Source organism: Symphodus melops (genome assembly GCF_947650265.1).
Source record: "Symphodus melops genome assembly, chromosome: 5".
In the NCBI taxonomy this organism is placed as follows: Eukaryota; Metazoa; Chordata; class Actinopteri; order Labriformes; family Labridae; genus Symphodus; species Symphodus melops.
Genome location: NC_136695.1, coordinates 21,874,298 through 21,898,276, shown reverse-complemented (window position 1 = coordinate 21,898,276; position 23,979 = coordinate 21,874,298). Strand labels below are relative to the sequence as shown.

The 23,979-nt window shown below is 41.1% G+C and overlaps 1 protein-coding gene across 1 annotated transcript in view; it reads right to left on the bottom strand.

Moving 5' to 3' along the window:
- The window catches only part of ephb6 (eph receptor B6), a 37,587-nt gene that overhangs the window by 12,490 nt on the left and 1,118 nt on the right, over positions 1–23,979 (bottom strand). The window contains exons 2-5 of the mRNA XM_079343288.1: positions 14,146–14,210; positions 7,959–8,231; positions 6,184–6,353; positions 5,794–6,089 (exon numbers count right to left, since the gene is read on the bottom strand). Coding sequence (XP_079199414.1) covers positions 5,794–6,089; positions 6,184–6,353; positions 7,959–8,231; positions 14,146–14,210 — 804 coding nt within the window. The remainder of the gene's footprint in view (positions 1–5,793; positions 6,090–6,183; positions 6,354–7,958; positions 8,232–14,145; positions 14,211–23,979) is intronic.

The window sequence follows — 23,979 nt, the reverse complement described above, 5'->3', positions numbered from 1 at the left end:
TTGATGCCATACTAACACATTTCAAGAGCTCAGGTTTGTTCATGAAAATGCAAACTGTATTCAATGTAGAATTGGGAAATAGATACAGACAAGGGGAAAGGATTAGGTTAGCAAAGGCTGCACAAAAAAAAAGAAAAAATAAACCATATAAAGAATGAAAACATATAACTTAATATGAAATTATATTTCTAAAGTCATAAAATGGAAATAAAACAACAAGACAGAGATGAGTAATTTGAGGTTAATATAATATGTTGGTATGTAGATGGCTGACCCAATTTCTCTCTTCTCTTCCTCTACTTGTTTCATGCACTCATTCCCTCTTTTGGCTCCCAGCGTAATCTCTCTCTCTCTTTTCTCTTTCTCAGACACGCACACACACACACACACACACACACACACACACACACAAGCTCAGTCACAGATGTGATGGGGGCACATGGTTCAAACTGTAAATGTTTTCCTCCGCATCTCTCCATTACTACATTTTTTCTACATTCTGTCCTTCGCTGCATCGAAACAAACATCAAATCCTATGTGATCTAATTTTATATATTTATCTTTATAGACAGCAGACACACACATTAAAATACACTTTAACCTCTGGTTAAATCTTGGTAAAGCAGTTAAAGCAGTTCACAGCCCATACCGTGGAGGAATAAAGAGAGACAAATCCTACTAATTTAAAAACATTCTGTAGCCTACTCTCAATGAATATTAGAAAGTATAAACTGTTTTTTTTACCACTAAACTCTTACATTGGCCACCTAAAAACTATGTAGACCACTAAATAGACTGTATATGTTTTCTTTATGAATTGATGTTTTTAAAACTGAAACCAAACCTCAGTCAACTTCTTTGGATGACATTTCTCATTGTGGAGACTTCTCCTCCTTTTCTGCTACATGCAGCTGCTAACTGTTGTGACAGTAAATCTGTCAAATTAAAGAGCGCTAACTCTGGAAAGGTTTTAATGTGTAGAGAATAAAAGAATATGGTTATATCCAAATCACAAGTTTATTTTACAAAACCAGATGTCGTGTTTACATCAGCTTATTGATGAACACGTCACAGTGTTCAGTCCTATTCTCATGACATTGATGCTGGAGGCTGAAATCAGGTGTGACCATATGAACCAGGCACCCGTTTTTGAGTTGTCCATAATTATCCTGTCAAAATCAGTCTTTTGTTGTCTCGACAGTAAACCCATTATGTTGACACAAGCTTTGTTATCTGAACATCAAAAGATAAAGGACTTGTGATCTCCTATTAAAACAATATGAGACGCACAGCTGTATTTGGCTTCCCTATAATATGAATGCTTTCAGGCATTATTACATTCCTGGTGGTCTACAGTACAGCACCTAGTTAAGCCAAATAAAAAGGACATGATACATGCTCAGTAGAATTGATTTTAAGATTTATGTTTGGGCTTCTTGTGCCTGTCACTTTAAGACACAGGACAGTGGATAGAGTCAGAAATCAGGGCGAGAGAGACAGAGAGAGAGAGAGTGGGGATTGACAGATGCAAACCTGGGCCGCATGCTTCAAGGACAGCAGCCTCTCAGTGATTGGAGAATGCAGGCAGGTCATGTGTTCAGTTGGGTGTCAACAAGTTCATGGATTCAACAATGTCTATGAAGCTAACAAGTCAATACTGCATCTCACTGATCATCGGGTTTAACTGTGTTTTGCTTAATGTTTGACCTTTATTAATAGACTGGAAAAGCAACTGAATGTCAACACTGTCAATATGTTTCCAGTTGACATATCAACGTGGTAAACAATTATAAAGGAGGAAAAACCTGACAGATATGATTTTATCTGAAAGGACAAATGAACAAACCTAATTCTACTGTCTGCTTTGGGGAAGATATTCAGGCTGTTTGGTGGGAAGCTTTTCATTCTGGGACCAGTGAACAGTCACCCATCACACTCAGAATAATATCACACTTTGGGTTTTACTCCGCTGGCCAAATGTTCTTGTTTTCCCTCCATAACAAGCCTCCGGATCCTCTGTGGTTGTGTTTGTGCGGAGAGTGACAGCTCTGGGGGATAAATCAGGACAATCTGACAAGTTAAATATTTCCTGACAGTCGCATGCCACAGAAATATTCTAACATGGGTTCAAATTAAATTAGAGCCCATTTGAGTATTCAGAACTAATCTCTTGTCCCAAATCCTCGACGGTGCCTGCGGCTTAGTGGTTAGGAAAAATCTAATGTATTCTTGAGCCAGCTCGGACCAGCTTGCCTGGAGAGCCCAAAAACGAAAAGAGCGTTTCATGTTTGGCTGAACAGGTGCAATCGTGTCTCATGCTCAGTCATGTTTTTGCATGTGCCCTCTTCCTCTCTGCCTTCCATGTGGGTGGTAAATGTCAGAGCAGAAACATGTCCCTCTGCCGTTTCTCTAGAAAAGTAAAATAACAGCAGACAGCTGCTGTTTGTCGTCCATCCCTGTCCTTACCATTTTTCAAACGACTGAAGACGAGTCCCACGCTGAGCTTTGAATGTCAGCGATTGAGTGTATTTTGTTTGTAATGAACAGCTTTGTAAATAATTGAAGTTTGGGCTTTTAATTTCTGTCTGCCAAAATGCTGCCTGCATTCTTCCAAGTGGTTGATGTCTCACGTTTCTTTTAATTTATCATCAGCCCAAATGGTGCCGTGCTGTTTTCTGTCGAGTTTGAATCATTACAAAATTAAGACATCACACTTCAGTACTTAAACAGGAAACTGAAGTTTTACAGACATGTTTCTCCAAAGTGTTACAGTTACTTTACTAAATTATTTTGTATTATCTGACTGAGTGTAAAGCAGCTAGAAAAATCTTTACTTTCAAGCTGATATGATACATTTTAAAAGCCCTGAAAATCTTATGTGTGTCTTATTTATACATTTTACGTTAATGTTTCGGTTGGCTCAAACAAACTTTGAATACCAATGTGATGACCTTTTCAAAGTTGTTGGCCTTCTGTTCCAAGAACGTGTTTAGACACAATAGAGTTGCGGCCAACCAGATTGTTGATGTTAGAATGTTTTAATTTGCTTGCTAAAAGACAGAGCTGTCTAAAGTGACAGAGCACATCCTGGACAGGATATGAATGCTTACCTTGTACCAAATTTCAACCCAGTTGATCCAAATGTTGTTGAGAAAGTGGACTCAAAACCTCAGCGTTCAACCTCAAAGTGGTGTCACGGTGGTACCAGGAAAATTAACAGGTAACCAAATCATTTTTTTTACACCCTGGAAACAACAATTGTCTGTATAAAATGTCATAACACATTCTATCCATTATTTTATTTAGAAGCTGGTCAAATTAAGAAGCTGCATTTGAACCATCTTGAGCGAGCAACACTGACAGCACTGATACATGCCTTTTTTTTTGACAAAATGTGTCATAGTGAAAGGGTAAAGAAATGTAGCATAAAAGTACGTCACTGAGACATAAATTAAAGTTAACTTCTGCACATTTTGTTCATTCTTAATTAGATTTTTAAGTCCTTGCCAGAATAATCCACAACTCAAGAAATGCATTATGGATGTCTTCGGGACCTCGTCGATCTTAAAATAGAAAGCTGTTAAAGTTGAGTGTAGTTAAAGGCCATAATTTAGCGCTGAAATTCATTTTCACATGAGACCAGGAGGAGGACGGAGTCCCTTATTTGTCTCTAAAAATGATGTCTTGCTTGAGGCTGGGAAGCAGCGCAGGCTGTAGTATGCTCACATGGGGTTTAACAGCACGCAGTGATTTACTTAAGGAGCAACAAGGTTGATAAGAACTGAAGGAAATAGGGTTGTTTCAATAAACATTCAAAGGTTGCTGGATAGTTTGCTTAGTGTTGTGCTGAATGACAAGCATGTGGGCTGAGATGACTTTCAGTAAATGGGAATAAATGTCAGTTAACATCTTGGTATTAGAAGTATTAAAGTGCAGAAAACAATGAACAATTTGCAGAACGCTGTCTTAATCATGGCTGAGTTATGCATTAGTTCAGCGCCGCACAGCCTATCATTTTCTTTCTTTGTGCTATTCTTAAATGCCCTTGGTATTTCATTCAAAGAAGAACAAAATGTTCAAGTTGAGAAAAGTCTGCGCTCTACTTTCTGGTTAGAATGAGGATCAACTTCTGTTAATAATCCTCGACGACTGCACCGCCAGTTAACCATCTGTCTCTTTTCTCCACATTCCCAGGGAGCAAGGGAGGACAACAATGTGATGATGCCAGTGCACATCATTAGTCGGTGAAGTGATCAACAAAACACAATCGTATGAGCGCTGGAACAAAAAGACTGAACACAGCGTGGGCAGCTCTGCCTTCATAGACAGTCGTTGGAAGCCAGTGAGCAGTTTGAAGAGATGATTTGTCAGTAAATATCAATCAAACGCAGGCAAACACACGGGGCGGGCCGAGCGCACATGTAAGGCAAAAGAGCATGAACACATTTCACAGCTGACTTGGCAGGTCTGCAGGATTAATTAAGTTGGAGTTAGTTAGACTTTGAGGGAGTTGAGCAATTATGGGCGCTGAAATTCTTCAGGTTTTTTTCCCCCAGTAATCCAGCTTTTTTCATCTGAAAACACAAGCGGAATACACACACGAGCTTCAAAACAAGATAGTCGCACATCCACACAAGGAGAAACACACTTCCGTCCACTATTTCCCTTCAAACACTCAGATTTGTTTTTGCCTGCTCAGTTCTTTAAGTCATTAACTGGCATCCTCCTATCTCTCTCTTTCTCCCTCCACCTCTCTCTGTTTTTCCCTCCATACCGCCTCTCTCCCCCTGCGGTTCCTGTCACTTGTTCACAGACGAGTGGCCATTACATCGCCATGACCTAAATGTGTCACATCCCTCCCACTATGACTCTTTCTCCCTCTCTTTTCCTCTCTCTCTTTACCTCCTCCTCCTCCTTTTCTCCCTCTTTTATTTCTCTGCCTGTCTGTCTGGGCATCTATCAAATTTTGTTCTCCTTCTTTTTCTGTCGCTTCCCTATTTACACCCACTTTAAGAGGGGGAAACGCTTTTACTCGCTTTTATGCAAATGTTGACCCTGCTTCCTGATCCTAAGCAGCTCTGTATTCCTGCATGTATGTCTATAAAAAATCTCTTCATGACAGATAATAAGTGCATATGTTGCATCACTACAAATCCACAAATCCTCTGCTTCGATAAAATGAAGTCTCTCTTATTACCTCATCCCTTCTTGAACTGTTTGCCCTCATTTCCTATTGCACTCTTTATCAAACACAGTTGTGTGTCAGAGCGACAGCAGCTCGTCTCTGTATTGATTCAGATGCTTCGTAGCTCAGGAAACACAAAAAGTAGTGAACTTACAGGAAGAAGAGAAAAGTCTGAGAGTTGACAAATGATGGTCATTCTTATGGAATCAATAATATTTATTCAAAGAAGCCCGCAACTCAGAAAATTCTCAAGTCCTAATCAGATTGTTGTGCTCTTTCTTGGAGTGTGATTTACTCATAAAACCTTGAGTTTTGTAAAATAAAAATAAAACCTTGGTGTTACTCTGCTTCAGCGTCAGACGATAAACATTTAATAGCAGAGCTGCACATGTGATGAGCAGGTCCAGGTTTCATTACTGGAAGTGTAGGAGCCGGTGTGTTTGGAGCCTGTCACTCTTTTTTTTATACGTCTCTCACACGTCACCTACATTTATACAAGTGCATTACTAAATTGATGGAGCACTTTGCTATGTTGTAAATGAAATGGCCATGACGCCGAGATTATCCATCTCCACATGAATCAGGTGATCACATGTCCTCAGACTTACCCAAGCAGGCAGATCCATTGAGGTTCTGCTCGTAGCCTTCATCACAGACACATCCTCCCACTGGAACCATCCACTCGCCTTCAGCGTTGCAGTGCATACGAGGAGGTGGGCCTCCCTGCGCTTTACTGTTGGGTACACATGTCCCGCTCACGGGGACCAAGGCAGTCGGCTCAGCCCCTGAGGGGGTCGGCGGGTAAGATGCCAAGTAGAGGCTGGTGGCCGGACAGCGGCGGTAAAAGATCGAGACACCCATCAGGGAAACACAAGCTCCACTGTCGACGATTGCCAAGACAAATCTGAGAGAAAAGTTACATGTAAATATATAGAGCCCCTTGAGAGAGACGATGTTATTGATTCTTGAGCTATGAAACATAGAACGGGGATAAATACCCATTGCGTGTGAGCGGGGCAAAGCTGCGTGTCTTGATGTTGATTCGTTTGTATCTGTTGGGTTGATACTGGTGAGGTGAACTTGGCTCTACCTTCGAAAAACTTTTATCTGCTGCGATGGTGTCAACCTTCACCCAGCCCTCCCTGGTGTCCTTCTCTCCGGTGGACGGCTGCAGGGAGTACAGAAGACATTGGAGGGAGGGATCATGGAAAAAGGAAAAGAAGAAAAATTTGCTGTGGTATTCCCAGGAATATATATTTAATCTGAAATAGATTCATGAGAGGAGTAAACGTTGATGGTGATATATGCAAGGCCCAGCAGGGGATCGTGCTCAAGTCCCTGCAAAGATTCTCAGCGCTGCGGTGCTTCCTGCGCTCCTGTGATTCTCCACTGATTCCTCATCAGGGTTTCATTTGCATTTTTAAACAGCATCCCACATCCCTGAGGAAGAAGTGTGTTCATCTCTATACAAATACTGCTACCCATCCTCCCCTCATTCTCTCTCTTCGTGACCGCGACTTTATATGCGGTTCAGGCCTCAGTAAATTCAAAGTGTCCCAGAAAAAGGAAAGTTAAAACTAAACACATTAATAATCTGTGGACAGTCAGTGACTTAAAGCATGTTAACTGCCTTATTTACAACATATGAGGTTTTTCTCCAAATGTCCTTCATAAGGTTTAAAATGCATCTGATCGTATTATGTAATGAAAAGATGATGTTTTTCTGTCTCTGTAAAACACAAGTGAAAAATCTTTTTTATTATCTTATATGATCTCATGAAGATGACAAGATGATGTTTGTCTTTGCTTTATGATTTTCTTATGATGAAAAAGCAGAACAATAAAATCAACATTAATCTTTGTTAAATTCTCTTATAATCAAATTGACCTCAAAGTGTTTTAGCTGCTAAACATTTACAGTTTGAATTCATCACGTGTTCAAGTTAAAGCAAATCTGACCAGCATCTATAAAATAACCTCATGTTTATTTTTAAGTGTAGTTGCATGCTGTCATTTATATTTCAGAGTTAGAAGTAAACATCTAGTTAAAAGAAAACTGATTATGCTAACTTGAGCAGTGTTAGCGTTACCTGTTGTGATTTAAATCAGGAAGCTCACAGTGATAAAGGATTTTGAAGTGGTAACAGTTTCTGAAGTTTTCAAATGGTAAATGGACTTTACTTACATAATTATTACATTCACCTTTTCATACACAGTCACATTAAGAGTGCAGGAGCTGGAATCAAACTTTTAAAAGATTTAAAAGATGAGCCAGAGCCGACACACAGTAACTCTCCTGTCATATAAGCAAGCTAATGCTATTTCTGTTCATTAGCTTGAGCAGTTAGCAATGTAGGAAGATCTCTGTCATTGGGTGTAAATTAAACCTGCTCTTTCATCTAAAGAATGGATATATAAGCTATTTGAAATTAACATTGTCTGTTAGCTAGTTCAGTTAACAATGTGCTTATTCTTGTTCAGATCATTAGCTCTGACCAACTCTTCCATCTAAAAGGTTGTAGGTTGTTTATTTATTATGAAACTTGTGTTTAGAGTCTGTTAAATTCTAAATATAGGCTTCAACTATCGGCCAGGTAAGTTGTATTAAGATGGAAAAGAAAATTGTACGACGAGAACTTAAACTAATTCAATATGGTCTTATCACAAAGTTTCACTTGTAACATTCAGACCTGTATGATGATGATGATACGTTATTTATACTAATAGTCCATGTGAAATACAATGTGGCACATCCTGTGATGTTGGTGCTCACCTCAGCTACCCACGTCCTCTCCAGCTCTCTCTGAGAGTCGGCCTGTTTGTAGTACAGGGTGAGTGTCTCTCGGCAGGAGGGAGACGGTGTTCGCAGGCTGGCACAGTCTCGCACTGAGAAACGCAACGTGACAAACACCCGTGGAGCTGAATGGCGGTACAGGAAGGGCGTGGCCAGCCAGTTGTCCTGCTGACGGGGATTTTGGTTGACATTGCAGACCTCGAAGGTTCGTATGAGCTTTCCTCTATCGTCCAAGACACTGACCTCATCCCACTGATCAACACAGAAACATGATATTATTATTAGTTAGTGAAATATTGAAGACGTTTACTCTGAAGCAAAAGAGCTCCAAGAACAAGATGTATAAACTGTGGAAAAGGTAAACGTGTCCATCATTAGTGTGGTATCAACCAGTCAGCATTACACTGCATCAGTTATGTTGTTATCATCAGCTTGATACAAACACACACACACACACACACACACACACACACACACACTGTATGATTGCACTCAGGACATTGAGTTCTTTAGTGACCTCAGTTATGTAGGTCCTCTCTACGATCTTGTTATCCTCAACTGTGTAATTAGGTAGTCAATGATTACACCAGTTGTTAATTAAACTGTTAGAACATTAACATCACAAAACATTTCAAGAGCTGCAGACAAACCTGATGGTTTTAAGCCAAATTAAATCTTTTCAATGTGTGTCTCAATGGAGATCTATAGATCTTGATTCAGGTGCAAAAGAGCGAAATATGTCAGCGGTCAGCATGCTCACAGCAACATTGACACTGCTGTTCACTAGCATCCATGCTAACCATAATTAATGTCACAGTTTAGCTTATTAGCATTTTGAGATTTAAGTCAAATTACCTCCATTTGGTTTACATCCATGACATACGAACAGTTAATCTCTCTCTCTCCCTCTCTCTCAGAGAGTTTGTTTGTGCTTCTCTTTTTGTTGGATTGCTTTTTGGTATGTCCGATGTATGCTAAGTGCATAATGTACTGATTTGATTTCTTTATCTTATTCATGATTGTGGAAGCGATTTTCAATTCCTGTTTCACCCCCCGATCCTACAGCAAGTGTTGTGTTTTGAAAGAGATATTTGGTCCATCTTTTTCATGCACTTGTTTTGAAATTTGCAGTGAATCATTGTTCACATGTGACTTTGGTGAACACTCTTGTGTCTCACTTGAAGAAGCTGTTATGTAATAAAACAAGCAGATTTATCCATAATTAAGGAAATCTTAAGTGTACATGCACAGATGGATCTGAAAGCGAGTTGTACCTTCGTGGAGGGAGAAAATAGGGCAGCACAAAGACACGACTGTGAATACGACTGTCACTTGAGTCAAAATGTAAATGTGTGGCAGGGTTTAGTTTCACCGATTATACAGTGCGGAGCCTCTGAGGATGAAAAGGCTCTGATTTAAGCCTGTGTCGCCCTGAGTGACAAGCAGGGCCTTTTCTGTTGTAACACAGAGGAATTATGTATTCAGCCTCATCATCATTATTCTAACGCAACAATGGCGACGGGGACAAAGGTCCCGACACCCTCATCAGGGTGCTTCGAGCGTGTCTCTGTGTTTGTGTATGTTCTCGGCAGGCTCATGTCTCTTTCTCTGTGTGTTTCTGACAACCAGAATAAAGACCAAAAAAAAAATCTTGGTTGCATCACACATGAGAGAGTGCATTCATATCTGGCCCAACTGGAATAATAATAATAAGATCAGTGTGCAGATACAAGGAGTCTGAGCTGCTGTCAGTGAAATGGAGTGAAAGGACAGTTTTTCTCTCCCCCAGGGTGTGATTCACTCTCTGTCATACGTGAGAACAAGCAAGGGAGACGGAGGAGACAAGAGGGAGCACATGGTGGGACTGAGGGATGCTGATGGCAAGAAGAAATGCTGGTAAATACTCAGCAAAGAGTGTATTGGTGTGTGTTTTTGTTTGTGACAGAGGGAGGTGGCTGCAGAAATGATGAGGACTTTGTTGCCGCTGGACACTGTTTGTGGCTTTGCGTGCAGTTTGCTTCCTCTTCTGTTTTAAAAAGAAAGAGAAAAAAAAAGAAGCTTTTATTTGTTTTCCGACCCCAAACCTCAAACTACTCCCTTCATGCCCCTCCTTCAACGTTCATTTCTCTATTTTCTGTCTGTCTCTTATGAAGAAAGAGGGCAGATTGGGGGAAGGAAGGAGGGATGAAGCATTGGTGGGAAGGGAGGAAGAAGACACAAAAAACAGGGACGACTCATCATCATGATTTAATTTGAACCGAAATGCCAGAGAGCAATCTCTCCAGTGACAGAGGGCAGGGAGGGGCAGGGCCTTTGACCAACACACACACACGCACACACACACATATCTGGAGAAGCTGAGAAAGGCACGCACAGACACCCCAAGACATATGCATGCACACACACACACACGCACACACACACACACACACACACAAAGCAAACACAATGGAAGAATAGCAAATGGAAAGAACGGAAAAAAGCAGTAGACTACAGTAGCACTCTACTGGTTTGACACTGAGGGGAAATCTAAGGGGGCAGAGGGGAGATAGAGTTGGGGGATAAAAAAGAGAATATGAAGCAAGGACCCAGTGGCACTGGGTCTGTGAAGGGCAAAGGAAAGTAAGATTAAAAGAGGGAGAGAGAGAGAGAGAGAGAGAGAGAGAGGGGAGCAGAGACAAAGGAGAGAGGAGCTTCTTGTCAGTACATTAAAGAGAAGGGGAGAGACGATGAGAGAGCATGAAGAAGCAGGAAGAGAGCACGGAATATCCAGAGAGCCTCCAGCAAGAGAAAAAGATGGAATGTGAAGAGAAAAGTGAGGAAAGAGTTAAAAAAAAAAAAAAAAAAAAGACACACACACACGCATGCATGAACGCATGCACACGCACACACACACTGTCTTTTCTCCCCCTCTCGTGGTCTGTCTTTCTACTTTTCTCAGCTTGTTGCCTTGGGTCAAATAACCATATCTCCATCTCAGAAGCACTTCTCATCCAGGGAACGTAATATGAAGAGGGAAAAAAAATCATGCAAATGCTTGACTTGCTTTGGCACACACACACGCGCACACACACACTGACACACATGGATGGCCTCTTGTTCACAGCGGCCATCATGGTTCACAAATTTCCTTACACACACACGAGGCCTTGATTAATCAGACATCATGTTTGATTATGGGCCGACACTGGAGGCCAGCTGTGGTGATAACGACAGCGGAGAAAAAGAAAGCTAAGTGAGCTAAAAAGGCTCCATGAGTGTGTGCGTTTGTTTGCCAGATGTTAGCTGAAGACTCCTGGTTGTTTCTCCCCCTACTTGTTCAGCAGCCAACATACAGAATGAAACTGTGATAATAAGCTGTTTTAATGGCTGGCTTCCTTTTTAAACCAAAGTTAGTGGTGGAGTATTCTTGGAGGATTCTTTACCGAAGAAAGAAAAAATATCACACTGGGGGAAAAAAAACTGTGCAAAAGTGCTGCACTGAAAACCTTCGTAAAAGGTATTGCCAGCAGAATATTTGGAGCACCAGAAGAAATGTGTCAAATGGTTCAATATTTATGGAGCAGTATGAAAACTCATTTTATGGAAGAAGAATCTGAAGTTTGACGGCCAGTGGAAAGATCCTTGGTGTCAGAAACATTCTGATTGCTGTCGAAAAAGTATTGACCGCGAACAACTATTGGAAGACACAGCAAAAGAAATACAATCCTGGACCTGATCTGCCATCATATGGTGACAAAAGGTTTTGTATTAATCACTCTTCAGTCTTTTCTGCCCCTTTTTTTGATAGCACAGCTGAAGAAATACAGAAAATGTTGTGAGGAATGAGTGGGGTACATCGACGACTCGACACCAGGAGTGGAACCTGCTACAGATGTATCCTCTGTATGAAGACTGAGCTGAACCAGAGCACCCAGAGAAAAGTCTCCCTGTCTCTCCTTGAGGCTTCATCATTGCCCGCAGATGGCAGAGCAGAGAATGCAGTTGTACTGACGTGTATGTTGCATTGTATTATTGATGTTCAAAGCTTGGCTTGGGGGGGGGGGGGGGGGTCGAGAGACGTGCACTAATGAGGAGATTTAGGAGTGAGGGGGCTGCACACGGATGAGTGTCTGAAACAGTTTGGAGTTCAGATCCTTGCACAAGGGAACCTTGGCAGTGTCCAGGAAGTGAGTTGGCAACGCTCGAGCAGCCAGTCCCAATTTGCAGACGTTAATCTTTACCGGGACCCTCTGGTTCCCAACCTGAGTCTCTTAAGACTGCGCTACTATCACCTATCACATAGAAGAAAGAGGAGTTGGTAGTTTTATGTTGAGCAAAGCATCCTGTTCTAAAAGAAGGTCATTGTCTTTTGAGAATTACTGTACGTAATCAGACAAGAAAGCCCTAATAAGGAGGACGTAAATAGGATGTCTGAAGAAGCAGGCGACTTTTCTTCACTTTAAAGAACCTCTTCCCCCATCAGTTTACCACCACATTTAAAAAAGAGCAAATCGGAGACACGTCAGGATATCCATATTTACTACAGGATTACAGTAAATGAACTGAGACACATTCCCACACTGGTTAAAAAAACCAACATGTCTTTATGTATCATTTTCGCTATAGCAGAAAAATGTTGTCTTTTCATGCACCGTTTGTACTCTACATTTATATCTTGGAGGTTTTGTTTTCATTGTCCATGTATGGATGGAGTCTCAGAAAAATATGGTTCTGTTCTGTAGAGTGACTGACGAAGGAATTTCCTCCACAGTAACATGTACGAGTAGAGTTTCTTCTGTTTCTCACATAGTTTGACTGATTAACTCAACGATGGTGACAATGAAGACTGTGTGTGTGTGTGTGTGTGTGTGTGTGTGTGTGTGCGTGTGTCTGGTGTGTAATTATGAGCCATATTAGAACTGAGCCACAATCACTCACAGATGAATGAATTTGAATGACCCAGGAGTTGACCCTGGCATAGTCACGCAAGTATAGACTCACATACACATGCCCTCACACACATGCACACACACACACGCACACATATTTGCACAGCTCAAGGCAGTGCGACATCTTCAATAAAAAGCAGCTCAACAATAGGAGGTCTCTGGGTCAATCACTGTAATCTCCTCCCAGATGAAGACAAACAGCAGAGGCTAACCCAAAAAACTAAAACATTTTAACCCTCAAGGCTGTCTTGTAGGCGAGGTGAGACCTTGCTCGTTTTCTGTGCCATCTGCCAAAAGCTCCTCCAATCAATGTCAGACATCAGACCTTCCATAACCCTAATCCATAACCACGGGAGAAAAAGAGTAATCTTGTTTCCGAGCTTCACGCTGAGATCTGAAACTTTCTGCATACTGTGATTTGATGCAATGTTGAGCTTTCCAGGAAAATATAACCCAAAGATTTCATGGAAGGATGTTGTTTGTTTCAGCCAAAAGAAAGCTACTTCATGTATTTTACTGACTCTCACCAGACTTTAAGAGCTCATGTGAGCAGGAGACTAATATTCACAGAGCAGAGTATAGAGACACAATAAATGTGTTTTTGTGTGTTTTGACAACCTGGTGTTTCATTATCTATCATTTGGGTTAATTGGATTGGCTGAGAAGCACAGAAAGGATAGTTTTTATGTGCAAGTGATTTTTTAAACATACAGTACGTTTAATTAAAGTGGTATGATACATAATTAACCACTTACACAGTCCTTGCCATCATCTGACTAGATCTCTACCACAGCTTCCTTAAAGGCAGAGAACGTAGGCTATTTTCCCTCCAGATACACTTTTAAAGTTTTTGGTTGAAATTGTCTTTATGTCCTGAGAGTAATCAAGAAAATCTTATGAGCTCTGAAAAAGGAACGAAGAAAATCTGTCATCTGTAGCAGCTGTAAGCCTGTAAAAACTTTGTTTTTCATAGACCAAACCACTATCCTATCTAACACATCAACAGGAACTGGTGCAAACTATACAGTACCAGCAAACCGTTTGTGTAAAGAAATGTGCTTCTTTCCCTGTTAAACCCGACATCATAGTTACATTACAAAGCCCAAACAAACACAGTTTCACTTTGTACCTTAAACCTCATGTAACAACATGTGTGCAGCTCATTTGATTGGCCTCCCAACAAGAACCTTTCATAGCTTCGCCAGCTGTGAAGCACATTGAGTTCAGAGACTCACCCCTGTGTCTGGATAGGTGGTCCAGCCCAGCTCGGAGGTAGACTCTGTTGTGTCCAGCAGCATCACTGAGAGGAGAGACACAGACGGGGTGAGAAAACAGACAAACAAGATGAGCTGCTACGAGTTAAATGTCATTGATTCCAACGAAAGAATTTAAACATGAACAGAGTGCGTGGTTTAAACAAGAAGTGACTGTTAAACAGAACTTCTGATCATGAGACACGCTCTCAAGGTGTGAATCACAGACTCATTCTGTGACGCCTTGAAGAGCTAAAACAAATGTAGAGGTCAAAATTGAGAAGATTTATATTAAAAAAAACCCACAGGTAGTTGAAAGTCTGATCGACTGGATCAGGTCCAGGTTTTGTCCACATTTCTCTTTGATTTCCCCCCATGCAATAAAATGATGGAGGTTCTCCAGCTGTGTGCATCTGTCAAACCCAATTACCCGCTCTGAGTCATGAAGCGTTCTGGCACAACTTTCAAGTTTTAGAAAAAAAAAGATGGAACTGATTGACCTGATGGGGGCTGTGATTAAAGGTCACATTTTCCAAGTTTTAAAAGGCCATCACAGTCACTGTCAAATGTTGTCTAAAGTCAAGCTAGCTCATGTGTGTTTCAGTGTGACACAAGGAGAAGCTTCTCCACGTTCATGTCCAGTGTTGGCTGCACTTTTGTTTTGGCTTTTAACACACACATTTGCTCATTTGAAACGATGTAGAGTAAAAGCACAAGGACAGTGTATGACTTTTATGATGGAGTGTTATTTCGCATAATTTGCTTTTAGGTTTAAGTGCTTTAAAAAGCAAGCTGGCAAAGATATGACACACACACACACACACACACACACACACACACACACACACAGGGTGACTTTAATGCTGAGTGCTGCGTGCTGACACATGGCAGCTTCCCACACAAAACTGAAGCCCTTGAATTTTCCATTAGTATTCCTAACAGTGGTGGCTGCTGTTTCTTCGGTCTGGCACGGTTTGTGTGCGTTTCGGTTGAGGAGAGTCTGACGTAAAGCATGCCAAAGTTTGCAGCACACACTAAAAAATACAACTTCAGGTTTGAGATGCTTACCCAGATCGAGGTGTGATAGAAAATGCACATTGCCTGATTTCATCAAATACAAGAATAAACAGTTCAAGGGGCTTTAGGCACACATGCACGCAGGCATCCGCATTTGTTTACAAACATCAATAATTCCTGTCTTTTTTGCCATACAATTTTTATACTTTGGTTTCCATTTCATGTCACACAATGGTTCATGGGAGAGAAGGAGGCTCTTTTTCTCTCTTTGACAACTGCACAAAGAGCGACAGAGATACATTATCCACACAATCATCACACACACACAGGAGGATGGGATTTGAAAAGGTATCCTGTCTCACTGGTGACTGGGCTCATTTTTTATTTCTCAAGTGTAAAAGCCTGTGCACACACACTGAATCCCTCCACCAGTCTCAAATCAAAAACATAATGGGATACTGGTATCATTCATGGCGTGTATTCACCCTGCAGATCCCTGTTCTCTCTTACTGTGTTGTAAACAGATTTTTTTTTAAGGATTATACTCACAGATGGAGACCCTGCAAATCTGTACTCCAATCCTTCGTTTCCCTCTTTTTCAACATCCTCCCCCCTCCCCACCCCCCGTCTGTCTATCTCTTTCACCCACCAGCCTGTCTTTCTGTCAATCTAAGTAAATTCACACATTTTCCACAGACGTGCTAAAGGATTACAAGTGATGTGCATTGTATCAGTAAAATGGAAATAAACTGACTGTGACAGCAAAGGATTATGGGCAACCACAGACCTCAGAATAGTTTTTAGTGAGGCGAATGTCTGGACAGACTGGCGGCTTGAATCTCAGAGCACGGCACTAAACGACATTTAGCTTAGCCGTGCTCATGGTGGATTAATGTTGGGTCTTTATAAATAACTTAACAAAGAGAACGGTCTAGAGATCTCTTTTTGTGAAGTGTCTTGAGATAACATTTGTTGTGAATTAATGCAATAAAAAATAAGACTGATTAATCCAAATCAGCCATATAGTCCGAGAGGTAAATCCACCAAGAAAGGATATTTAAATCCTTTCAGGAGAATGATGATGTTCCATTAATGACACCGTTGCTGCTTTGTTTGATGAGACAACAGAAGACGCACTCATATGTGCAAAACAAATGTACTGCTGTTTTGTCTACTTAACGATTAAATGTCATCTTCGCTAGACGGCACTAGAATTAGTGGTCAGTGTTAAACTTTTCTTTATTTATTTAGGACCAAGATGCTCGTTGTCTAAACTGAAAACACAGCATGCCGAGCTGGGACTGTGGCTCTGCACTCCATGATCTACAGGCAATATTTAAACCAGTACAGTTGGCATCTAGTTGTCACAGCAGCCAGCTTTGCAGTATATTGATCAAGAATTAATAATAAAGTTGAATGAAGCGTGTCAGGTAAAACTACTTTGTCAAAAGAATCAATGTGTAAAATATCAAAGGCATGCAGAAGTTTACTTACAAGGAGGACTGAAGGCGAGTGATGTTAGCATTGCTAACACAAGCCACACGCTGCAAACCAATTTTTGTTGACATTGTTATCCAGTTTAAGATCTGAGTCAACTTCAACACATTATGCTCAGGATTTGGATGTTTCCAGAGAATTAAGTTAACTGGAGTCTTAGTTTAAATTTCCCTTAAACCACTGGTCAATACTGACGACCCCTCAGGTACGAGCATACTAGCATGACTGAAACAAATGATACATTGTATTGTTGGAAATCCTTAATTGCTGGCATTTTGTCAACTTTAACTAAGAACAAACTCTCTGCTGGAAAAGTGATTATGTTTTTTTGTAGGCCAACCAGGAAGTATCTTTGCCGTGGGTTCGAACGAGAATTCACCTTTGGGATTTTTGCATTGGATTTTGGATCATTGCAGAAAACAAGCTCTGTGGCAAACACACATTTCTGATGCGTAGCTGTGTTGTTCAGCAGGTTCAACAGACAGACACCACTTTTATGAAATTTAAAGCATTAATGCAGCCGAGAGAAGTAAAAAGCTAACGTTTTGCTACAAGCGAACTACACTGTGGACGGTTGTCGGTTAACCATTATGCTTCATCGATCTAATCAGCGGTTTTGACAAGCTAGCGAAACCGTAGCTTAATAAGTTGTTTATTAACCTAATATTTGCAAGAGCACCAAAAAACCTGACTAGATTGCAAACATGCAGGGATTTAATTCATTCTAGTACAACAACAAGAGCAGGTACAACTTTATCCATTTTTAAACATAGTCAATACCTATAGCCACATATCTATGCGTATAGCACCAAACTTGTTGGGTAATTCACCTGACACCAGTTGATCACTGCCTTGATGCCTGTTACACGCTGTTTTAAACAGTATTAGAGGTTGGGTTGATATTTAAGTGTGACATTGAAACAGCCAGTTGATTACTTTTAAAGCTATGCGTCGCTCGTAAGGAATCATACATCTTTTTTAACCAAATAAACATTTATGTTAACATGTGACACGCTATTCTGACCTAATTAGAGTAATCGAAAGCCTATTCATATCAGACAAGAACACATAGACAAACTGTGCCATGTGCCATTCCAAATTCAATTAACCCTCTGCTCCTGGGCATACTCATGTATAAATAAAATATAAATTATATATAGCCAACATGAATATTTATGACTCTACTGTTTAACTTCTTGTCGTGCAGCTTTGAGGGAGCACGGGGTCCTCACATCGCCTCTGCTCTCCCCGTTGACAAACCTCAACATGAGGGTTACATCGAGGGCTGTTCAAAGAGCTTCATGCATGTCTCATTGCGTGACATTAGCATGTTGAATAATTCACCACGACATCCAAAGAGAAAAAGCGTTGAGTGCGGAGTTACACACACCTTCCAAGGATTAGCTCCAACAGGACTGGAGCTTGTCTGCGTGTGTGTGTGTGTGTGTGCGCGCGTGTGTGACAAAGTTGAACAAAAGACAGGGAGCAATGTTTGCTGCCAGGTCCACTAGGCAGTTAAAAGCCCCTTTATTTAACTCTGAGACGACAGCTTCTCTGTTACTGGTCCATCTACAGACTCGACACACTCAAAGTTTGTCCCTGACAGTTTGGAGAAGTGCTGAGTCTGCAATCTGGACCTGAGTGCTGTTAATGCACGCCTTCTTTCACGTCCTCCTGCTCCTCTTTGGTTTTTTACTTACTCTCGCTCTCAATACCTTACATCCATGCTGTCTGTTGTCCCTCTCGGAGTGTGTGTATTATTCATCTAAAAAAAGTGACATCGCTGTATGTTGAATAAGGACATGCTCTATTATTGATGCCAGATCTGCTGTTTGTTTGGGAGAGTTTTAAAAGAAAAAAAAAAGGGGGAGACAAAGGAAGAAAAGGTCAGGATGATGAGAGAGGAATGAGAGGAGGATGAGAGGATTTTGTTTGTGCATATGAATGTGCTCTTTTCTTGAAATAGCGTGGGTGTAGATGCTCTTTTCTGTTGTGCAGAGGTGACCTGCATTAGTTCCCGGCTGTCGCTCTGCCACTCGAGTCTTTCACTTCAGCTGAGTGACCCCCTCTCTCTCTCTCTCTCTCTCTCTCTGCCTGACACTTTGCCTCTCTGTGTGGCCATGCATGCGTTTAACACTCTCCAGCGCTAAGTGTAGTGCCGTTGTCCATGTCACGCCTCTTTGACACCAGATGTAGGCTTCTTTACCAGCCGATGGAGCCCCCGCTGACACTCACCAAAGAATTCATGTTAATATTAACGTAGGCTAGAGGTACGTGAGTGTGTGAGCGTGTAATACAACTTAACACCTGAGTAAATGCACCTGCAAAGAGTGCAAAGAGGCAGAGCTTGCAGGTAACAAAAGTATTTTGCACAGACATTTTCACAGAAAAATTCCCACAGTGTCTCCAAGCGTTTTCAGCAGCGGTTGTGTTGTGTTTCTGTCTTTTGTCCACTCAAATCCGTCCTTTATTTAAAAGCTCCAGATTCTCTCGCCCACAGACAGTCAGTCAAGGACAGGCCTACACCAAACCATCATTACAAACAACCACAGCAAGAGAGTGATACGCCAAGACACAGAGGGAGCTAAAAGAGGAGGAGGGCAGAGGAGCGAGGAAGGAGGGGGATTAACGCGATTCCAGAAATAAGCATGCACATGTCAAAAGGAGTTATCAAAAAAGTCTCGGGAAGTTGAGCTGAATGAAAGTGCAGCTGCAACAAACACTACTTAAGCCAAGTTAGATGACAGGCAGCAACAGGCACAGGTAGGAGGACACGGCACGGAAACTGACTTTTCTTTGATTATCCCTCAAATTATTTCTATAGTCCAAATCAACACTGAAGGCAAAGGGAAAGTTCAAATGCTACAGAGATTCTTAGTATTTCGATACAATTTGATGGAATCCAACTTAAAACCCTCCCTTAAACTTGCCTTTGAAGGACAACAAAACTAAAAAAAACAGGCCTCCTCTTGAGCCAGTTTTTGGTTTGTCCTTTCTGTGCTACTGTAGAAACATGGCGAAAGGGGATCCCCTCTCTCTGTGAATATAAAAAGATCATTAAAAGAAAAACAAAACACAATGGTTTTATAGGAGATGATCATGGAAACATACATTTTCCATTCCTGCCCAAAAGATTCCTCTCATCCCTCACGCTCATTGTTTAAATATGAGGAAAACACAAATAATGCACTTTCAAATAATTCTTGGTGTGCATCCCTGATGCTGCACTTAGTTGTGTACAGAAAGGTGAGATAAATGGTGAAAATAAATAAAAGAAACTCAAGAAAAGTCCAAATCTGGCTTACTTTCACACCTTTGCATCATGCCTGGCCAATCATGCTGTGAAGTTGGTGTGAAGTCAGACTGTTTGTTTAGAAGGGAACAGTAGCTCCATGAATCTAGGAGTTAAATAGATGAGGAGAAATGTGGTTTCAGAAGCTGTTTAATCTTCAGTGAGAAGTTCTGATGGAAGATACTGACACCCATAACTGAGAATACCACTGTCCATGTGTGTTGGTTAAGCAGGAAGCTATGAACTAAAAACTGGTTAGCTTAGCATACATTCTTGAGAGACAATACATACACTGTTTTTTGAATCTGTCATAAAATAGAAACAAAACAAGGTTACTATTCCTATATTTCTTGATTGAATTCAATTTAAGTAATGCATATTTATTAGGGAGTTTTAAAGTGCTGGGTTCCTTTCTATTTTCGGGCTACATGCTAAGCTAATGCCTCTTTCTAGGGGTTTATAGTCTTGACTTGGGTACCGTCTTCTCATCTGCGAGAATGGAAACATGTGTACTTCCAAGAATGTGGAGCCATTAATTTACCCTGCTAAGGTATTACTACAGTTGCCACGTCTTTGATCAGAGGAAACATTTATTCGGAACAGTTTAGACACTTTGATGAAAGACTCAGGCCTAACAGCAACTGGATTTGTCATGAAAGAAGCAGTCTTGGCAGATGTAATGAGACTGACCCAATAAATGTGTGGGCCAAAAATCTTGTGGAGAAATAATCCTCAATGGTGCTACAGCAGAGCAGTGTGTTCCTCCCTCTGCTTAATTGTTCACTGGAGTAAAATAATGTGTGCAGAGTGGAAATATGGAGAATGCTAACGCTGCTCCTAAGCAGCAATAAGTACTGCATTCAAAGAAATGAAGAATTACCATCAAAGATAGACCCTGGTACAAGAACAGTGTCAACAGCAACTCCACCCACTGCAGACACGCAGGCCGGAGGAATGTACAATCTGAGAGGAGATCAGTTTTCTGCACTATCATTGAGTTATTTCTAAATACTAAGCCTTCAACAATCAAACTCTCCCTGTTCAGTCGCTGCCAACACGCTAACTGCCAAGTGCGGCTTTAATATGAAATTGAACCCTGCTAACTACATTCCACTGCGTCACAGCAGTCCATACCACACTTCATCTTTCACCTACATTTTTTCTCTGACTTCCTGCCCGTCTCCACAGGTGCATTATCTTCGACGTTATCCACCATGACGCCGAATGACTCAAAACAGCGTCTGGGTTCGCAGCAACTACAGGGCCTCAACCTTTTATATCACAAATGGCAGATTTGTGATTTGAGGTAAAGTGGCCTAATGACATTACTGTCAAAAGTCACTGAAAATTATCTTTCTTTTGAAAATCACATGAGAAAACGCTGCTAAAAATAACTTTGGGTCACAGTTAAGTGTTGTTGTGTCAGTAAAGGGGATGCTTCCTCCACTTCCCTCAGGAACATTATCTCTCTCGCTTTCTCTCTCTCTCCGCAGCTCGGCGCACATACAGGCTGAAGCGATACAACAGGAATCTTTTGAGGGCTGTCAGTGGCATCCATCCTGCTGTGACAAGCTTGGGCTTTGTTTTCTTATCACACTTACTCTAATTTATCTTGTCCTGAAAGGGCGGATTATTACACCCGGGATAAGGACGATAATCTGTCTAATTATTACAAAGTTGTTAGATCAAGAAACCAGTGGGGACCCCGAACGTGACCCAAATGACCTAAATGTGAGAATGTGGCCCCCATGTTTATAAAGCCTGGTGTCAGATAACCAGGGGTCAAATAATTTCAGGATTCAGCACAACCATAGTGAGGTTCTGTTTCCAGAAATTTGGCAAAAAAAAAAAGAAGTTTGATTAAATTATAAGTACCTGATGAACATAAGACAGTTTGCCACTTTTGATTTAAGGTCAAAATGTTTTTCCATTATATATTGTGTCCACCAGAGAGCACTGACAGGTTGATATTTCCACTGTAAGATATCCAGCTGTGTAGATTTTATTTTAAACAGAGAATCTCTATAGGGCAACTCAAATATGATACCCAATACATGGCCCACAATAGTGATAATCCAGTGGTCCTGAGATAACTGATATATTGCAAGACAAACATCATGAAATATCTCAATATCTGATTTACTAAAGAATAGGGATGTAAAGATGAATCGTGAGGCAGTTAAAAATACATTCAAAGGTTTGAATACTCTGAAAAATGAATCGCAGCGATATTGTGAGCGTCAGCAGGTGTTATCATGGCAGTGGAAGCATTTCTGCAGAGAAGATAACAGACGAGAAAAAAACTGCCCAACCGACATGATGCAGCATTTAATCGACACTACAATGAGAAGCTCCAATCACCCCCCCCCCCCCCGACTCTCTCAAAATAAATCGTGAGTGAATCGTATCATGAGTTACGTGAATCGTTTATAAAATGATGTATATGCTGCAATGTTGTGTCAGCTTCACCTCTTGTGCTTAATCTCTTAACTTCCCTGTATTCCTCTTTTAGCCCGCTGCCTGCTTCTTGTTTTTTGCCAATTAACTTTCATTCATTACATTCATGCCATAAGCACTTCCATGAGGAGTCTCCAAGTGAGACGTTCAATTGGCACGGTTCAGTTTGATGAGTTCAATTGGCAGAGAAATCTATTCAGAGCACATTTCTTTTATTTTTAAATGAAATTATGGATATTTGGCACCAGCTATTCCATAATCCTATCACATAGTTTAGGATTATATTCCCCCAGTCTGAGATACACTGTGCAGTTTGCCTCTTTTGGTTGAAATCAGGTTGAATATTCTTTTTCCGGTTATGACATAATTTCCACCAATGATACATGGTTAATTCCTGTACATGCATAGCTCAGTGAGCATCACCGCAGCTCCGCTCATCCATGACGGGAATAGCTGGAGGGGCATCAGGTGTGCCTCCTGCACAGACCTCCACTTCAGTCAGCGTGTGTTCATCCAAAGTGAACACGCAATCCTCGACAAAGATCCGACAATTTCAGAGCCAGAGATGAGGCGTCACAGCAACGGCGCACATCAACAATGCATGTGGGCGAACTTGTCAACACTTACACAAGCAGCATGTGAGAGTGATGAATCAAACCCCCTGTCATTCTACTTCAAGCTTTGGCATTTGTCTGCATGCAAAATGGCAGGAAATGATTGTTTGACACTCTGAACTGCAACAATTGATCGATTAAAATCTGTCTTTTTATGGATTAAGATATGAAAAAAGACAATAATAGGAGTTATTCATGGTGTGCTCACAGACAGCAGACAATAAACAATAGAAAAAACAAAAAGTAAACACTCAGTTAACCTGACGGTCCAGAAAAACAAGTAATCTGCAGTGATCAAAGAAGAGGCAGACAACCAAATCCCTCCTGTGTGACATAACTAGATGTTTCAATTCATGTGGATTTGTATGGACTTCAATGCTTTTGGGTTAATACTGTATTACAGGAGCTCTATTTCAATTACACAAACAGAGTCAGTAGGCCAGTAACACTGTGCAGCCTCCTCTGTCGTTCTGTCTCATCTCAGTCCGGGCCATCTGTTTCAGGCGCTGCTCTAATAAAGAAGCATGAGGAGATCATATATGTATCCTCTGTTAAAGACTATACTGACACACACACACACACACACACACACACATCTCGCCAGTAAACTATAGCCAAAGGGAGATGAGCATGAACAGGTGCAGCTCTTTCAATATGCTGCAGCCGGATCCGTTGGAAGTAATTGCGTGCTGACTCCTGGAACCCTCTAAAGTGTTGGGGACAGGATGTGGGAGCAGGAGCTATGTATAGGCAGACGCTTGAGCAGTCACACACAAGTTTATCGAGAGACAAACACACAGACAGATATATAGGCAGGTTGAGCCATCAAGTTATCACCAGGTTTCTCAACTCAGCCCAGAATGATCTGAAATAACAATTCCCAAAAATATTAAAAACAAAAATACTTTTTAAGACAGAATATTTAGACTTTTAGACCCA